At 36.8% G+C, this 16,034-nt stretch overlaps 4 protein-coding genes across 11 annotated transcripts in view; 1 reads left to right on the top strand and 3 right to left on the bottom strand.

Moving 5' to 3' along the window:
- Positions 1–3,632, bottom strand: part of LOC124453198 (doublesex and mab-3 related transcription factor 3, truncated-like) — a 20,397-nt gene extending 16,765 nt beyond the window's left edge. The window contains exon 1 of the mRNA XM_047003954.1: positions 3,514–3,632. The gene's annotated coding sequence lies outside the window, so the exon portion shown is untranslated. The remainder of the gene's footprint in view (positions 1–3,513) is intronic.
- Positions 1–16,034, top strand: part of LOC124453199 — a 43,571-nt gene that overhangs the window by 14,825 nt on the left and 12,712 nt on the right. For 2 of the 7 annotated variants that reach the window (XR_006951018.1, XM_047003964.1), the window contains exons 2-3: positions 1,335–3,260; positions 4,293–4,367. Coding sequence is in view for 4 of the 7 variants with exons in the window: in XM_047003961.1 (XP_046859917.1) it covers positions 2,796–2,813; positions 4,293–4,367 (93 nt within the window). In the remaining 3 variants the exon portion in view is untranslated. Of the gene's footprint in view, positions 1–1,328; positions 3,261–4,292; positions 4,368–16,034 lie in introns of those variants that run through there. The other 5 variants (XM_047003960.1, XM_047003965.1, XM_047003963.1 and 2 more) reach the window with 4 other exon arrangements.
- On the bottom strand, positions 7,738–9,965 carry LOC124453210 (doublesex- and mab-3-related transcription factor A1-like). 2 transcript variants are annotated; one of them, XM_047003980.1, is made up of 3 exons: positions 9,823–9,965; positions 8,811–9,238; positions 7,738–8,409 (listed from the first exon to the last, which is right to left on the bottom strand). In XM_047003980.1, the coding sequence occupies exons 2-3, from the start codon at positions 9,199–9,201 to the stop codon at positions 8,129–8,131; spliced, it is 672 nt and encodes a 223-aa protein (XP_046859936.1). In that variant the 5' UTR covers positions 9,202–9,238; positions 9,823–9,965; the 3' UTR covers positions 7,738–8,128. The 2 variants fall into 2 exon arrangements, with proteins under 2 accessions (XP_046859936.1, XP_046859935.1); XM_047003979.1 differs by having other exon boundaries at positions 9,791–9,955.
- On the bottom strand, positions 9,987–12,371 carry LOC124453209 (doublesex- and mab-3-related transcription factor 1Y-like). The gene is made up of 3 exons (XM_047003978.1): positions 12,227–12,371; positions 10,991–11,314; positions 9,987–10,924 (listed from the first exon to the last, which is right to left on the bottom strand). The coding sequence occupies exons 2-3, from the start codon at positions 11,295–11,297 to the stop codon at positions 10,422–10,424; spliced, it is 810 nt and encodes a 269-aa protein (XP_046859934.1). The 5' UTR covers positions 11,298–11,314; positions 12,227–12,371; the 3' UTR covers positions 9,987–10,421.

The following is a 16,034-nucleotide window of genomic DNA, read 5'->3' as shown; positions in this document are numbered from 1 at the left end:
GTTTTATCGTGTTTTAAATGCTTCAAGATGTCCCATCTTGCAACCTACACGAGCACATTAAGAAAATAAGTCAAATATGGTACATGTCTCGCACATCAAATATGCAGAAAGATGAATTTTATAAATGGCACCTTGTTACTTAATCTACATGTTATGTATTTTAGTTTCAATAGACTATGTATGTATCCCATGCAAATTAAACGCACGACTGCAAGGCACTAATCTATCCTTTTTTGTTGATATTTGGTACTCTGTATTATGTTAACCAAAACTGTGTAAGGCAATAAGCAATTTTGGTTATATGTGTCATTCGCAAATAAAATAAATGTGTGTTTTTTAAAATGCAATCCTGCCTCGTGTTAAAACTGGGCCCCGTAGATAATCACGAAGCTGTGTAACTATGATTGCCAACTTTATGAACAAGATATTTCTTAATGAACGTATAATATATTTAATATATTATGTAATATGAATATCAACGAACTCGTGAAATACATTTTGATGTTTGAAAAATGTTACAGCATGTAAGATATGTGGAATGCGGAGGAGGTAGCCAAAAAAATAATAATGCACAAATTGCATCTTGTTTCAACTATCTTCATTATCATTGTCGTCATGCTTTATTCACAAAACCTGTCTCCTTTATGTATCAGAATTTACTATTTACTTTGACATAACATATTGTAATATAAAATACATGATACTGTTACGGCGTTTTTATTAAGGCAGAGAAAAAACGACACGATTTAAAACTTGAAAGCCAATGGACACGGATATTTTAAGACAAGCTCTTCCTTGGTGTATGTAATATGTCCACAAATTTTGTTTTTATATATTTTATATGCATTCAATACTGATCCTTTGACGTTTGCTTCGAAGCAATTTTGTGTGTCTTATACACCGTACCTTTCAAATGACGATGTCGCCTTCACAAATATCAAAATATCTTTATGTCAACGTCTTCTTCCGACACATATGAAAAGTTTAAAAGGCTTTATCGTCCACGCTAAGCAGCTTTCGTTTTTTTTACTATAAACTTGTAATCGAGAACCTTCGTTCGAAATTTGTCCACATGTTTCGCTCGCAATAATACTTGGTATCTTCCAGAAAAAAAATCAATGGCAATTTACGAAGCCAAGTATATTTTACATTGTCTGAAAGACGGTTGTTTTGCACAGTATACATTTCTATGCAAGATAAAAAAAGAGTGTGGATGTCCTTGCTACGTCATTCTTTGCGTCATAGTGACGTTCGAAGGCGCCATTACGAATTCCGAGGCGAGCTTTTTGTTCCTTTCGATGAGAGTAATTGCTGTTTATTTCATGTAATTACAGGAAAACTTTTGAAATTTGCCATACACGCGGCTGTTGTATGATTTGTGCCCTCGACCGTAGAACGTTGAAAAATGTATGGGGAACTAACGAATTTGAAGTGAGAGCAAAGGAAATGGTTTTGACATACACGATGAAATGCTTAAAGACACATTTTACGTCGACTGGAATTGTGCATCGGTGAAATGTGAACGACACGCTCGATCAGTATGACGAAAGATGATGAGTTATTTGTTATCAAAATATTTTCGATAAAAATTTACACAACTGTAACTTGATACTAACGTATGCGAAGTCCGAAATTGACAACGTTTGTCCTTTAATCTCCCCTATGATTTAATCACCTTGTGTTTTACGTAATGACATCATCCCAGTTGATCGAGTCCTTTAAATTACATTCTAAACGTCACTACAAAAACACCAAGACTGATTTGCGATTCCCTAACTGAAAAATTGGATCTTTCTCGAAAACTACAGGGCGTTCTTCGTGAATTTTTGTTCTAATTTACATAGAATATTTGTGTTTTGTAACTCTTCAGACAAAGAGCCCTCTTCGGCAGTACGTACGTACATACTTCACAGCGGTTTTCCGTAAATGCTTAATATGAAGTGTTAAAGTGTGTCTCTGTGCGTGTAATAACGCACGTTCTGCGGTAGAGAAGGGAACTAGGATGAAAAGTTAAAACTGCTTGAAAGTTTACGAATTTGGAACGATGCTCGAATGATGTTTGGTCAATGCGTAAAAAGTTCATGAAAATGCAGTTCAGTTAATCGGCGCTTTCTTCGTTGCTTTCTTGGCACTCGCATGGTATGCAAATAATGTTAAGTTTCACCCCCACTGAAAGTACTTGAAGTGTCTAGTCGCGAGGTAATGCTGCTCGTTTTAATTATTCTCGATGAACTTGTGATGGGCTGAAAGGTTACACCAATATCCGAGTGTTTAGAGATCTCTTTTCCCTTTTTTTCTGCATTTATGCAAGGCATGCGTATCCCGAAATCTAAAATGTTCCAAAAATTCTTACCGATGTGAGCAGTCGATACCATTTGTACAGCAGTTTTTACGGCATGATACGCGCGCGCTATGTAATAGCAGTTTTGCAACTTTTGTTGTTCGCCGTGCTATTAAGCACGATATACAGGTATGATTCTGGGTTTGATGAATAGGCGTACTCGACCTTAGATTACGTATAAATTGATGGCGTTTCATTTGTAGCCAATTTAGGATAAGCAAAATATGAAATAACTTGTTCTTGGATGAATAAAGAGAGATTGTAGGCATTTTCAATGGTTGTACCTAGCTTGAATTACATTTAGAAGTGAAAGCTGTGAAAATAAATTTAAATTGCGAAATGTGTAATAAACTATATATGACCGAAAAGGATGAGTATGCATGAAATAATGTTATGTAATAAGCTCTGTATCATAGGACGACTCTGTGTAATAACAAATATATGATTGAGCAACATGAATAACTATGAAGAGGTAAGGTGTATAATAACGTGTCTATGTTGTGTAATAACGTTTCTATGTTGTATAATAACGCATAATTAAATAGGATATGTAATAACAAAGATGTTAAGGCCGTGTAGCAGACTAACAGACTATAAATAAACAAATTAAACTATTTAATAATTTGTATATTTTAAGGTAGAACTGTTTAATAACGAAAATATGACGTGCTATGTACTGGCCGTCATCCATTTCATCGCAAACTAAAATTGAAACTGATCACTGTTCATACAAACAAGATTGACGAGTAAACAATGTTTAAACGCGCCCACGCAGTTAGGAGAATGACGTCAATAGATTGTTATTAGCGGTTTTAATTAATGCTTGTTTATGATGGTGCAACAGCGAAAGAATTTTAGTAGAAAATGTATTTGATGTATATTGAAGATGGCTAGTCTGTGAAACAATACCGTCTGTAAAGTAAGTGTCCAAAATTGCAAAAAGAGTTTGGGCTATTTGTGTATGTTAAGTATCGTTGTGTTGTCCAACAAGTAAAATATTCTTATTATGGTATTGTAGTCGAGTCCAAGAAGTTTACTGTAACAATGATCGTTATCTCAAATCCGCGTGTTTTAACCTAAGTAAACATAGCATCCCAATTTGAAAATGAAATATTAAATATATACCAATTGTTTCTTCTAAATTTATCAAAGAAGTATAATAAATTGCTAACCTTCAACTCTATGCCGTGTCCTGTGGTTCAGATAAGCCTCCACTCGTCGTTAATTTGCTTGATTGTGCGTCAACTGTTGACTTGTTGCGCTTTTACCTTCGTCTACTTATATGATGTGCAAACTATTTTATGACGTCAATTAGTCCAGCTTTTATGACAACTGTCATGTCCTGTTTTCAAGAGCCTGTTTATGTTTTTTTGCAATGCGACTTCCGGCCTCAGGAATCGAGTTGTTTGTGTTTGTTCTATCTGTTTTGTGGGAGTGCAGACGAAAAAAATTGCTTCTCCTTTTAAGGTTTTGCTGTGTTTGAAAAGATTGTAAGACTGAGATCGAAGGCCGGAAATATTATTGTTTTTAAGTACCTTTCCTTACAAATGAAGGATGTCCAACTTATACCTAATAATTGCTGCTATTGCTGCCTATCAATCCTCCCCCATCAAATTTCATCGGGTATCAGACGTTTTGTAGAAAACTTGCGGAAAACTTAGAGGAAAGATGCTAATTATAAGCTGTTGGGGGCAAAAAACCACAATTATTTGGCTACGGCGTTAGACGGTTTTATTACTTCATAAGCTCGTAATATTGACAATGTACCAGAACTCCCTCCTGGATATGATAATTTGCCTCAAAGCGTTCAGAAGACTTTTACGCTTGCCATGAAACATCATAATGTAGCTGTCGAATGAATATATATTACTATACTAATGAATTTTTCGTTCGAAATATTTGTTTGAAAAAAAAATGCGTTTGTCAATTGACATCAACATATTTTCTTTAGTTTGCGGTTTATTGTGGAGGAAGTCACCTGACGCCGATTGCGGAGGAAGGAAAGGTCAAAGGTCAACTTGAACCAGTAAGTCCATGATGTCATATGCTACGTAATCAAAATTTGATGTTTTTAGAGAAAAAATTGCGGTTTTGCGTTGTCTTTTTGCAGTTACGTACACTTCAAATTTGCCGATCCGTCTCGAATATTTAGTCCCAATCGCGGCATCTCATGCCTACTTTTGATTCAGCGAGTAAAACCAAAAAATTTCTCGACCTAAAGCAAATCGCGTCAGCGAGCTTTTACAAAGCAGACCCAGCAATTACGATTATAACAAGTTATTTAAGGATTAATGCAACAAGTGATTGTATAATATTTACGATGCTCGTGCTCAAATTGTACACGTGCACTGAACGTATACGAGGAAAACTAGATATGTCGGGTTTTCATCCGGAAATGCATGAAACAACATGATGTAAAGGAAAAATCCCTGATTTACATCTTGCTGAAGAGAGCTTTAGTTATTACAGGTCACACAACCAAGTAACTGTTTTATCTCAAGGTACAATGTACGACATCGAAGTGCCTCGAATGAGAAGCTATAATTCAGTTTCAATAATTGCCCGTGAGAAAAGGAGTTACTTTTCCAAATCACGTTTTCGCTGAAGCGTTTCAAGGTTTTGCGGTTAGATTGTGCGCTAAAAGCAACCGCGTAAAGGTTAAGCTAGCAAAATTCAAAACGTTTCTAATTTCGGCACAGCCCACGTCGTACAGCTAGCTACAAGTCCTTTGCAAAGCATTTTTCGTTGGTTTTGAAAGAAACATCTCGTGGTGAATTTGTGACATTAAACTGTACAACGAATGGTTTTATTGAAGACTGTTCAGGGGTAGCAAATGCGTTGCAATTATGATTCAGTAATACATTATTTGTATAGTGCTTGACGTTTGCAACACCGTCGCACGATCTTTTCAACATTGAAAATAGCATTCAGAAAAAAACTTTAAACGCCGATAATTCTTACCTCTAACTTATTCTTGTCGTACTTTCGAAGGTCTACTCCTAATTGCCTATCGCCTCAGTCTGCATTCGCTCCGTCATGTGCTAGATTTATTTGATGTAAAAGTAAGCGTGTTTTATGACATGTTTACCACGAATTTTGTTTGAACTTCCTTGTTCACTTCGTTAGAAGTTAGCTAGTTTCTGGGAAGCAAGACTTTTTCTCGGTACACGCGGAGCAAATAGGCTCTCCGTGCCCCGGGAAGCTTATGTAGCTAGTTTCACTATTGGTGGATTTTGCTCAAGGGAAATATTTCTTCAAATCATATAATAAGATTTAAACTTTTACGTGTTACGGCTTTCCGTTCGGGCATTTTAAGAGATGTATTTCATTATTTCTTTTTTTTTGAAAGAATTACACAATGCCACACGATGTCAGCGCCATTTTCATGCAATTCTCTGGTGAAATGAATCATGAAGTAAAAAGCGGAAGATACACTTTCACTTTGCTTAGTTTCTTCGAAGCAATTAACTCTTTGTTTGTATTTCTATTGAATAATAACACCGAGATTCTTTCGCAATTGTTAAATAAGGAGCTTACGAGGACCACATATTTGTTACAACTGGAACACAGTCCATAGGCTTTGCGCCTGCTTATTTAAAAGCTCGCGTTTACTCACTGAGTGTAGTTTAAAAATCAGCTCATAACCAGTGTTTATCAATAACGAAATAAATTCACTTCGTAACTTTACTTAAATGAAAAAAGTTGTTTTTACTTCTAAGTAACGGAGTACAATGTTAGCAATTTTGAACTTCCTTGCTTTTTACTCTGCGAAAGTTAAAAAGTTGCAGAGTTCTTTGTAGAAAGCAAACTTCGACTTCGCGCGAACTTCAGCACGTTTAAATAGTTTAAAACTCGAGATTTTGACACGTGACTCATCACATGTCCCGGAGCCATGATTTTTTGAACGAGTACATAGCTAATGCTTACTGTTTTTTTTTGTCAGTAGCTACGATTTTGGCGATTTGCGTTTGAACGAGCCTCGAATACTTGTGTTATCATTTTGTTATTTTTTAAATTTAATAAAGGCTATAACTCTTATTGATACTTTCTAGTTTGTAGATCGTCCAGGTCAGAAGAATCCTGAGAAGGACTGTTGTTGATGTTGACTGACGTTTTGACAACCTTAGCGGCAGTCATCTTCAGAGTCAAGGTTGTCGAAACGTCAGTCGACAACAACAAAAACAGTCCTTCTCAGGACTCTACTAACCTGGACGATCTACATTTACAAACATGTAACGATACTCCCGGGTTCGAATCGTTCACTTTAATACTTTCCAGAAAATTTTTTACACGATATCTTACTTCTGAATCCTGCTCGAAGTTACACGAAGATGGTGTTTTCACTCCATCGATTGATTTGAAATATTGAAGCAAAAATTTTGACATCGACAAAAAAAGTTCGCCATCGGTTAATGGAGCGCGATTAATGTGTTGCATCATAGGCGGGCCCAAAAAATCACTTAGCTAACTTAATAGTTTAAACGAACTCTCCCCATTCCACCGTTAGAGACCGTGCGCCGCAAACTTTGTATTTATTGTATAAATTACATATTTATTATATTATAAATTGTTATATTTATTTATTATATATTTATTTTCTATTTATGCAATTAATTAATACAGAGTTTGCGGCGCGCGGTCTGTTACGATGGAATAGGGAGAGTTATCGTTTGTTTAAACTAAGTGATTTTCGGGCCGCCCACGGTCGTACTCAGTGAGTGTGAATGAAGTTTTTAGAATACAAGCGTTGGTTCTATCGCCCGTATTCTAAAAGCTCACACTCATTGATTGGGTATTCAAAATCACTACATAATTCTTCGAAGGCGGCATTTTTGCTGTACTGATTGCTCGATTTGAAAAACTTCAGCAAAAATCTTGTCATTTCTCGCGAAATGCCTTTTCCGTTGATAAGATAGAGCGCGATATTTATGTCGCACTGAATTAATGTGAAGTGTGAGCGAACTTTTAGAATGCGGGGGTATACAAATTTCGGTTCAATTTCGTACATCATTATTCATTTCTTTTGCGAGTATATACGCTGTAGGGAAGTTTCATCGCTACGACTACACAGCTACCTTCATAACATTTTATTAACTACAAAACGTAATAAATGTTAACTGCCATTATCTTAGCTACGTATTTAATACAAATGCTTTAAAAAATTCAAAAATGCTTCACGTCGAAAAGTACGTCAGTCTATAATCTCTTCCTTGCTATTACTATTCTCATCTACTTTATTATTTATTATGATTTAAAATAATTTATTATGATTAATTTGCATTATTAACAAATCCATCGAGACCAATACCTACAACAAGTGCAAAATGACATTTCTGTAAAACCTAGATTTATCAGTTCCTTCCTAAATCTTCTGTCCACAATTTCCACAAAAGTTATCATTTTCTCGAAATTTTTGCCCGCAATTCGTGCAATAGATTTTCGTCCCATCAGATCTCGATCCGGGGCGTTCCTTACGCGACTCGTCTTCCCTCAATGTGGCGTATGGCAACAGTGCTTGCGGGTTCAATTTGGATCGCTGGGTATACATTGGCATGTGGTCCTCTCTTACATATTCGCCCGGGCCTTGTAAGGTTGTACCATGAGCTGTGTAGCCTGGGAAGATTGGAGGTCGAATGTTTGGACTAGGAAAGAGGGGTATAGGAGCCTGTAAAATATGAGGTGCTTCGTTCTCTAAAACACATTCTATTGCTTGCACCACATTCCCCCCACATCCCTGTAGTATCCTCTCGAGTACATCGCGTCCATGACATGGAAAGGCTTTGCACATTACGTCCAAAGGATCTGTTTTAACCTTTTTGAATTTCTATTCCACTTTCCAGTCTCGGCAGAGAAAAAAGGAGAGTCGACACTATACGAGCGCTTGAGATTCGGCTGGCGAGGAATTGGGGTCGAGTCTGGACTCGGTCCAAGATCGTTTTCATCCGCAGGCTTGTCGTCAGGCTCCGTTTTGATTATCGCGCGAAATGATGTATCTTCTTCAGATAGGCGATGTGGCCTGCAGACGTCATCAGACGAGCTCGGTTCTTGCACGGGGGAAACTGGCGTTTCTAATTTAAATAAATAGTTGGATGTGTGTAAAATGAGTGACGTTGTTCATAGAGCAAGCGCAGTGTTTTTCAGTTGGATGTGTGTAAAATGAGTGACGTTGTTCATAGAGCAAGCGCAGTGTTCTTGTTCGAAGACAAGCAAGTGGCGTTTTGCTCAGCCAGCAGGCAGATTTTTCTAGCAAAATGACTGTTTTAAAACCTACACAAAACATTTCTATGGTGAGTTCGAAAAAAAAACCCAAAATGAACGCGCAATGAAAGAAGAACACGGACGAGGATGGAAAAGAAACTGCGTCAAAAGAAATCTCGTTCATATTTTTTAAAAATACTTATTGTGCTGTCTCTTTGAATTTGGTCATGAACGAAAGCAAGTCCACGTAACGAGTTCAAACATTGTTTACCTTGTTTTCCGTTTGTGTTGGCATTTTCATGAGTTCGTGTAGTGTTCACCGAAACCATGGACGGTCGTGTCTCCATTGCTGTCTTTTCATCCGTCCACTCTCCACCTGCATCAACCCCACTGTCTTGGTAAACTTTTCGTTGTTGTCTTAGCAACGCCACTCTGGCTGCTGTGATTTGCTGACGGGCCGTGATTACCTTGCACTTGCTGCATGCGCAATCCCGCCACGGACACTTATGTTTGTGCCCTTTCAAAGACGACACCGTACCGTGTGTACGACAGCGGGCGCATTTCGGTATGCGGTGATTCTGCGGATCATTGGCGGACAATTCATCGGTATCGGCCATGGTGTCGGCAATGTCGGTGGAAATGTTTTGGTTTGACTCACTCATTCTTTGTTATATGTATCTTCTCCGATGTTGTGGATTCCTGAAGGAATATTTTAAATCCCATCAGCAAGAGGTTCCTCTTTGTAGGATGTACTAATACATAACTACGTTTTATTTCTAGGAAACGGCTGCATGTAGCGTTAAAATGCATTTGAACATGGCTATACAGTGTACAAAAGTGAAACGGCTCTTTCCCGCAAGCACAGACTATATACAGTTTTATATCTCTCGCGATTTCCATCGCGATCATTTGTCTCGACCCGCTTGTACTCATCCATATTATGTATTTCTTACGTATACAGGAAAATCAAACAACACATACACGCAAAGCGTTGTACATTCATGGCCATCAATCCGATGTTTACTGTTTGGCAATATCTTCATCGACCTTCATGATTTCCATTCATATTACTCACGACTAAACACTAGATTTATCCTGAACGTGTTATCTTGCTCATTCGTATAATGATGCTTGTTCCGCACATTGAAATTGAAACCTCAAATTTTCGATACAACAGCATTGTGCATACATTTGTACGTACGTGAGCAAGCGTTCATACGAAAGGAAATGGCGTTTCAATATCGTACTTACCTTCAAAACATTCCCCAACATCGAATACTTACATGAAATTTCTTAAATCAAGCCCGAAATGGCCTTCGAGGATGTCTTTTGGTCGTTGAACTGCCCTAACTTTGACGAACAACGATGTACTTAAACATTCCTGCAAACAATCGTCTCTCGACTCGACTCATTGATATTTCGTATTGTAAATATTACGTAAAACCCATTACATTGACGTCATAGCGATATAATTTCTTTTAATGACGTAAACCGTACATGACAGCAAGACTGGTCTTATATTTAGCACTAGTTAAGCATTATTTGAAATGCTTATTTGCTTTATGTATCTAAAACGCATAAATAGGTCTCGATACGGGTAAATTAAACGCAGTCTTTTTTTCACGAATTGTCTATTCCAGATTTCTACAAGACTCATTTTTTTGAGTCTGCTAATCTTTTTTTTATAATGGCTTTCGAAATAGTCTAAAAACTACGGCCATACAGTATTAAAACATTATATAAATCGTTTGTCTAACAATTATTCTATCAAAAATTACTCAAATATTACTCAATACCAGCGAGGTGTTCATTGTTCAAACAAGGTGAGGTTGTCTATGGAAAAATTACTCCGGGTAAATCCAGATAGAAAACTGCGCATGCGCTATTCGTTCTTTCCACAAGAGCACTTGTTTGCGATTGGATTTGTATAATTTACCATGGTATGTGGAGCATTTATGATCACTGGTAAACCTCTAGGATCGTTTGGGGAAAATCTTTGTCCACGAAATCTTGCATGCTCAAGTGGCAGTCTGGACATTTCTAATTGGCTTTGGATGTTTCGCACCTCAGAGCCGTAAAGGTCAGGAAAGGTGTCACGTGATGGTAAGGAAACTTTGTTGCAAACTGACGACGTCATCTTGTTGCCAGACGATTCGTTGTTGTTTGGTTTTTGCATCAAGCTGTCGTACTCGTTCATAAAGTTGCGAAGATTTTGGGAAATACCCCTAGCGCTAACTTCGTCTGCATGGCCGGCATTGCCTACTCTACGCGTTGAATCTTGGCTTGGAAAACTCTCGTGATGATGATGGGAGTACAATCCCCGGTAATGTCTGCGATACATGTGATCGTAGAAGTGATGGTGGCGAAGGAACATTTCATCTTGCACTACAAACATAAAATAAACATCATAAGCTCTAAAATAACAAGTCGCACAAGGGGGAGACTAGTTACCAGGAAAACGCGGTGCGTTAAACGAAAACTGTTGTCGTCCCATCATTCCCCACGGGTTCGGGTGATGTAACCCGGCGTAATATTCTTGGGGTGGTGCCATCCGTTGCAGTATCCTTTGCTTTCTTTCTCGTCTTAAGATAGCAACGCGTACAGCGGTTACACGACGTTTCTCGGATACCAATAAACATTTTGCGCATGTGCAGTTCTTCCATTGACATCGTCGCTTGTGACCACGCACGCTGACAAAAACGTTGTGACATCGACACCTTGCGCACTGCGGAGAACGTCTTTGTTTTTTGTTTGACATGTTCTTTTGAATTTTTCCTATGGAAAGGAGAGAAAAAGTATATTTCGTGTAATAGGACACGAAGTTATATGGCATGCCGTTGGTTTGTTTTAAAAATCTTGAAATGGTACGAAATGATTATCGCTGAGATAAAGTTCAATTCTCACAAAACACTGTCGCGTAAAGAAGTTTAAAGAACACGATTCTCTTTATAATTTTCCGTTCGTCGCAAGCATTTACTGCGAGAGAGCGGCTCAACGATAATTTTTCCTTAACATTCTAACTCTTCTAGGTTATGATCACTCAGTAGGCCTAATGAGCTGAAGCCGTTGCATCTAGACATAATTAGTTTTTAGTTTTTGCCATTCCGTACCAGTTATATGTTCTTAATTTAGACCATTTATGCTGTTAAAAACCTTGCGATGTGTTGTTCAAATGCACGATAATCAGATAATTCACGAAGCAGTGGCTTTTCTCAGTTTGAACTTTAAATTTATTCCTTATTGTTGATGCTATGAGCTACAAAAACAAGCTGGGAAATGTAAAGACGGAAAGGAGCGTAATAAACCCAAATGTCATCAAGAGAGTGAACTTAGAGAAAGGGGAATAGACATCCGACTTAAAGTCCAGCAACTTTGTCTCAGCCTACAGGCCTCGTAATTAATAATCCGCCACTGCTTAGAGACATGAAACAACGAAGGTGTGAGAGAACAACTGTTGTATGTTCTGAAACTCGTGCGTGCAAGTCGATGCCTTTCCTCTATCATCATTTTTGATCTCTCCATTACATATCTCGCGGTGCTAATTTATCTATTCTAGATTACAATAAGCCCTGCAACAACTGATTGTAATTCTTATCGTCCTCAAGATTTCTCATGGTAATAAGTCATGTAACTGTTAAAGAAAATCGTAACTGGGTTTTTCAAGCAAGTCGACGAATGTAAACTTACTTTTTGAAGTTCGTTCCTCGTATCCTTGCGATGTCTTCGTGCTCTAGCGTGGCATTCCGCTATGACACTCTGTTATCTATGTCCTCAAAGTCTTGCGTTCTTGTCTTTTACTAACGGCCTTAATTGTGGCAAGCTTTTAGCGTTAATTAAGTGCTATTTTGATAGACAACTCACTGACAGCTATGTAAATATTTTTTCCACGGGGGGGTGGGGTAAGGACGTATGTAATATTGTTGCCAAGCGAGAATCTTGCCGAACTCCATCAGTAAGCGTCATGTTTGGGTGTTCTCTTGTTATTTATTGCCTTCAAGCTGTATTTTTTCACATTAGATTCCAACTATTAAGTCTACAGTTGATGACCATGATGACCAAATTGGGCTGCATAGTTCTTTGCAGATTTTTAACTATTTGAGAATCTTTCTATGATAAGAAGTTTAAGGGTAGGTTGGAAGTATTTTGTTGTAAGCTAATGGTAAAGTTGAATTTCTTTGGCATTTTGACCAAAAACGAAGGCAAACTATTTGCAAACACGAATGATTTTATGACTCGCTCCCCCTCCCCCCTCTCTCCTCGGGCAAGTTGACGTAACACGTTTTACTTTTGATTGGCGTTCACTGCATAATTGACTTCTAAAACAAGCACAATATTATTTCTTAAAACGTTAAAGTACGTACTTTCAGTAGATAAATTAAATGCAACATAATGTAAATACGTTAATGTATTTTTTAGGCAAACATTTATTTTTCATAAAATTGAATGCTATTTATAATCTCATACGAATTAAATGAAATCCTTGCCTTTTTAAAATTCGCTCGAAAAAATAGCTTGTCTACAAAGTCTTTTTTATGATTAGTATTCGTAGCTCAATGGAACTATATGGGCTATCTGGTTTATACAGCGCCGCGTTCGCTATACTTGTTCACATAATACCTTTCTTCTTAAGTACATAATTTTTATAATATTGAAAGCTATTCATTAATATATATACTTAAAATGTAACTGTCAGTTTGAAAGTAAAAGATAAATAAAAATGTATGAATACGTGAGCGGTAATTATTTAAAGATAATCTGTTGCTATCGTCGTCAGAAACTTCGAACTTAATTTCATCCATTGTTATTTTTATAAATAAAAACTTGACAAGCTGTTGTGAATTTTTACACGCTTTATTTGTGAGTTTCAACAGACGTTCCCACCTGCTCCCAATTGGTTCCCGTGAAAATTGCGGTATTTCGAGTAAACATTTCTTTGGCAATTTTATCTAGCAAACGCAACAGGAAGCTTTCACGTTTTCTGAAAAATTCAATGTACTTATTCGCCAAGAAACGGTCTAATTTTGCTGTGTTTTAATCTTGCCTGGCAGACGTGATTGGATGCACAATGCAAATATCAGTTCGTATTGTTTTGTTTAAACATGCATGAAAGAACTTTTCTTATTCTTTATGTCTTTGAGAAGAGCATCTTGAGACTTGAAGTAAATGTTGCCATCGTGTGTTAATTGATAAACAAATATACTTCATAGATGGCAAACAAAAGCACTCTACACAATGAAGCAAAGTTCAGTCGTAGAATTTCGTATTGTATGGATAATTCTTTGTCAATATCGCGTTTTTATTAAGAAAATTATACCTCTTTTTCATCCGGTACAGTACAATATACAAAACTTGATGCAAACTTTGTAAACTTAAGTTTTTCATCCTTTAATAATGCAAGCTTTTCATTTCGACTAAGATTTGCTATGTTACATCTACAATGCTTCATTTATTGTTCAAAGCGGAACATTTCCATTATACATGGCTGCTTGGTTGTAAAGTTTTATTGTCTTTTTGTCGCATCATTGGTTTTTAATTATAGGTGTTCTGACAGTCAATTAAAGGAGCCTTTGCTACATGCTTAACTTGCAGTAGAAGTTGTAGCAATAAAATGAATCTGTAGTAAGTGTTGAAGCGATAAAATGAACCTGTAGTAAGAGTTGTAGCGATAAAATGGACCTGTAGTAAGAGTTGAAGCAATAAAATGAACTTTACTAAGAGTTGTAGTCATAAAAATGAACCTGTAGTAAGAGTTGTAGTCATAAAATAAACCTTTCAAGGTCGTTTACGGAACTCCAGCGCCTATCGCCAATGGCAGAACAAATTATTACAAGACGAAATAAGCGCCAAACATTCAAGCGACAATACAAACCCTATCCGCACAGCTAAAAACAGCACATGCCAACATTGCTTCGCTCATCACCAAGATCCATTTCATTCACCTAAAAAAACACATCTGACTACGAAAATTCAAAGAAACTGAACAATCACAACGTATTCAAGATAAAAAGCTTTATCAATTCAATTCTAACAATAAGAATACAAACACGACAAATCCTAATCCTGTAGTAAGAGTTGTTTCCATAAAATAAACCTGTTTTAAGAGTTGTAGCAATAAAATGAACCTGTAGTAGGAGGAGTTATAGCAGTAAAATGAACCTGTATAGAAAGAATGATAGGTAGGGAATGTACTTTCACTACAGGCTCATTTTATTGCTACACTTTCTAAACATGTTAGGCGTGTTGGAAGGACTCTTTGAATTCACTGTCAAAACACATAAATAGTATCTTAAGAGGTTTCCATCTGCTTCCACTTGGTTCCCGTTAAAATCGCAGTATTTTGAGTAAACATTTCTTTGGCAATTTTATCTAGCAAACGCAACAGGAAGCTTTCACTTTTTCTGAAAAACTCAATGTACTTATTCGCCAAGAAATGGTCTAATTTTGCTGTGTTTTAATCTTGCCTGGCAGACATGATTGGATGCACAATGCAAATATCATATCGTATTGTTTTGTTTAAACATGCATGAAAGAACTTTTCTTATTCTTTATGTCTTTGAGAAGAGCATCTTCAGACTTGAAGTAAATGTCGCCATCGTGTGCTAATTGATAAAAAAATATACTTCATAGATGGCAAACAAAAGCACTCTACTCAATGAAGCAAAGTTCAGTCGTAGAATTTCGTATTGTATGGATAATTCTTTGTCAATATCGCGTTTTTATTAAGAAAATTATACCTCTTTTTCATCCGGTACAGTACAATATACAAAACTTGATGCAAACTTTGTAAACTTAAGGTTTTCATCCTTTAATAATGCAAGCTTTTCATTTCGACTAAGATTTGAGATGTTACATCTACAATGCTTCATTTATTGTTCAAAGCGGAACATTCTCCATTATACATGGCTGCTTGGTTGTAAAGTTATATTGTCTATTTGTCGCATCATTGGTTTGCAATCGTAGGTGTTCTGATAGTCAATTAAAGGAGCCTTTGCAACCTGCTTAACCTGGAGTAAAAGTTGTAGCAATAAAATGAATCTGTAGTAAGTGTTGAAGCAATAAAATAGACCTGTAGGAAGAGTTGTAGTGATAAAATGAACCTGTAGGAAGAGTTGTAGTGATAAAATGAACCTGTAGTAAGAGTTGTAGTGATAAAATGAACCTGTAGTAAGAGTTGTAGTGATAAAATGAACCTGTAGTAAGAATTGTAGTGATAAAATGAACCTGTAGTAAGAGTTGTAGTGATAAAATGAACCTGTAGGAAGAGTTGTAGTGATAAAATGAACCTGTAGTAAGAGTTGTAGTGATAAAATGAACCTGTAGTAAGAGTTGTAGTGATAAAATGAACCTGTAGGAAGAGTTGTAGTGATAAAATGAACCTGTAGTAAGAGTTGTAGTGATAAAATGAACCTGTAGTAAGAGTTGTAGCGATAAAATGGACCTGTAGAAAGATTTTTTAAAAATCTGTAGTAAAAGTAAAATAAACCATAAAAGAAAC

This window comes from Xenia sp. Carnegie-2017, unplaced genomic scaffold (genome assembly GCF_021976095.1).
Source record: "Xenia sp. Carnegie-2017 unplaced genomic scaffold, XeniaSp_v1 HiC_scaffold_25, whole genome shotgun sequence".
In the NCBI taxonomy this organism is placed as follows: domain Eukaryota; kingdom Metazoa; phylum Cnidaria; class Anthozoa; order Malacalcyonacea; family Xeniidae; genus Xenia; species Xenia sp. Carnegie-2017.
The sequence above is the reverse complement of the archived record's forward strand: the minus strand, read 5'-3'. Positions and strand labels throughout refer to the sequence as shown.

Excerpts from the sequence above, each read along its gene's own strand:
- LOC124453210 (XM_047003980.1), bottom strand. The coding sequence starts at position 9,201 with ATGAGTGAGTCAAACCAAAACATTTCCACCGACATTGCCGACACCATG. Across the intron at positions 8,410-8,810 it reads CAACACAAACGGAAAACAAG|AAACGCCAGTTTCCCCCGTG; the intron begins GTAAACAATGTT and ends TATTTAAATTAG.
- LOC124453209 (XM_047003978.1), bottom strand. The coding sequence starts at position 11,297 with ATGTCAAACAAAAAACAAAGACGTTCTCCGCAGTGCGCAAGGTGTCGA. Across the intron at positions 10,925-10,990 it reads TAACGCACCGCGTTTTCCTG|TGCAAGATGAAATGTTCCTT; the intron begins GTAACTAGTCTC and ends TTATGTTTGTAG.